Here is a 2,500-nt window from a genome sequence, read left to right on the forward strand (position 1 = left end):
GCTACTCTTCCGCTAATCTCACAAATGCCCAGCATGCGATGACCCTTGCCAAGACATGGACCACATCATTTTGAATTGCCCCGCAACAGACCCTCCAGGCGGCTACCAAATGGTTCATGAGGCAGCAGCTTCTTATGGTTCACACTATTATGTTATGACGATCGACCCAATCAGCAAAGTCCGGTCCGCATTCGTGCACCGTCGCGAACCCGCCTGGTAGCATCGTCACAACACACCTTTCGACTAGATGCTCTGCCGTTTCGGGTTCTTGCCCACAGCGTGGACATATTGGACAGGAAGTTAGACCCCACTGATGTAACGCACCGGCCGTTAGGCAACTCCTCGACCGAAGCCGATTCGCAGCTACCCAGTGTCTCCTCTTACTGGTATCAAAGCCTGGCAACTTCTCACCAAGCTTAGAGGAGTGTAGGTCCCCGCCCCCACGAGGGATTGAATTCGTCCAAACCGACTTCCATCTCGTATGTGCAGCTCTGTCCGTAGTCAGGGATTCTGCGTACAAGGGTTGCCGGGACTTATTTCGGCTCGAAACGGGGGCACCGTTCATTATGCGCATGAGAGGGGTATCCCCATTCCCTCTCTCTTTGATCTTACTCAGCCAGTTTCCCGTAATGGTCTCCCTCCGGACATCGGGGGGCTGAGGCGGACAGTGCTTTCGCGGATTGGATGAAGCGAAACAACGTGGAGTTGTAGCCATACGAAACTACTGCTACTATTCCCTATATACCCTTATTTGTAGGATCGCATTCTAAGGGTAGATCATCCCAATCTATCCATGTCTTGGTAGTCCCACTCGTTATGGTGGCTTTTGAAGTCTTCCAGATATATGGAAGGATAGTTGACCACCAGATCGGTGGTGTTGTCCGAATCGCTCTTGGCTCAAATAGGGATCAGATGTAGATTCCAAGATACCACCTAAGACTGGATATGCTGGTACTCCTTGCACAGCTTTTCCGACTCTCTCGATCAGCGAAAGGTGTAGAATTTCAGTTTGACCTATGGAACGGAGAGATGCGCACGCTTAATCTGAAGTCTGGTTATGTTCTCTGACTCGGGAGGAATGGCAGGGCAGACCTGCTTTAAATAGGATGTAAATTATTACTAGTTATCCCCCCCCCCCCCCCCCTAATATTCCTCAAAGTGCTTAGTTTGAGATCACCTAAAAGTCTCATCCAGACACAAGCACCTGCCCGAACTAAGAGAAATACACTCAAATGTTTAAAAATTATAATAAATATAATATCTGCAATGTTGGACAAAATAGCTATACAAAAATAACCTACCTCATATTTTGAATAAGTGTGCCTTTAAAGTACGTATTACAAATCCTTTATCAGAATTTGATGTTGATAATGAATTCAAGTCAGCATCTAAACCATCCCGACATAAAACTGGATTGAGATAATTGGTCACACTATAATGATAATAATAATGATAATAATGATAATGATTATAATAATAATAATAATAATAATATAATAATAATAATAATAATAATAATAATAATAATAATAATAATAATAATAATAATAATAATAATAATAATAGATCTTTATATGATTGGATATAAAGAGGTATTGAACGTCGGTGAACAAATGATTGAACTAGACAGTCTTACTTGCCTGGGTTGAATCTTGAACTCTGCTCGGACGCGGCCTTCAAATTTGCTATGGGCAATAGTGTTAAAGACATGTATTGAATCATCATCATCACCATCATCATCATCATCATCATCATCATCATCATCATCATCATCATCATCATCATCATCATCATCATCATCATAACCATCATCATCATCATCATCATCATCATCATCATCATCATCATAACCATCATCATCATCATCATCATCATCATCATCATCATCATCATCATCATCATTATCGTCGTCGTCGTCGTCGTCGTCGTGTCGTCGTGGTTATAGACTGATATTTGGGGATGATATATATTTTAATATCTGTTTTTTCATAATTGTACTATACTCATAAAAATGCATTTTCATCCTACAACACATAATGCTTTTTTACCAAGCTTTTCACTTTGAGAATATTTTGGTAGCTTTTGAAATCGACTTCTAATACTCTTCAACAGTCGTAATGTCACTTCCCTCGTAATGACGCATGGTAACTTAGTAACTGGCTCTAAACTATCGGAACAATGGCGGACGCCCTTATGAAGTATTTCTCCGACGAGCATAAAAGCGTATCCAGAGGAGAAAAACATTATAAATATGATCATGTTTTGACTTCTATACATTCTGATCACAAGGTATATGAAAACTTCTAGCCAGCATGAAGAATAAAAAGTACATATTTTCTTTGTTTAGAACCTCTATGGCCGCCGTTGCTTGGCGACGTGACATCAGACTATTGAATCCAATTGATGATTTGAAACGTCGTTTAATCGCTATTGTAAATTAATGATTCAAAACAGCACGTGAAAGCAACTTGTAATTTATGATTCAAGACTTTAGATGGTG

General features: G+C 40.7%; 1 protein-coding gene across 1 annotated transcript in view; it reads right to left on the minus strand.

Annotated features, from left to right (window-relative positions):
* Positions 1–2,500, minus strand: part of LOC144960375 (uncharacterized) — a 10,692-nt gene that overhangs the window by 1,769 nt on the left and 6,423 nt on the right. The window contains exon 3 of the mRNA XM_078893458.1: positions 1,641–1,685. Within this exon, the coding sequence (XP_078749584.1) occupies positions 1,641–1,685 (45 nt within the window). The remainder of the gene's footprint in view (positions 1–1,640; positions 1,686–2,500) is intronic.

This window comes from Berghia stephanieae, chromosome 15 (assembly GCF_034508935.2).
Source record: "Berghia stephanieae isolate SIO BIC M18660-M18661 chromosome 15, UCSD_Bste_1.3, whole genome shotgun sequence".
In the NCBI taxonomy this organism is placed as follows: domain Eukaryota; kingdom Metazoa; phylum Mollusca; class Gastropoda; order Nudibranchia; family Aeolidiidae; genus Berghia; species Berghia stephanieae.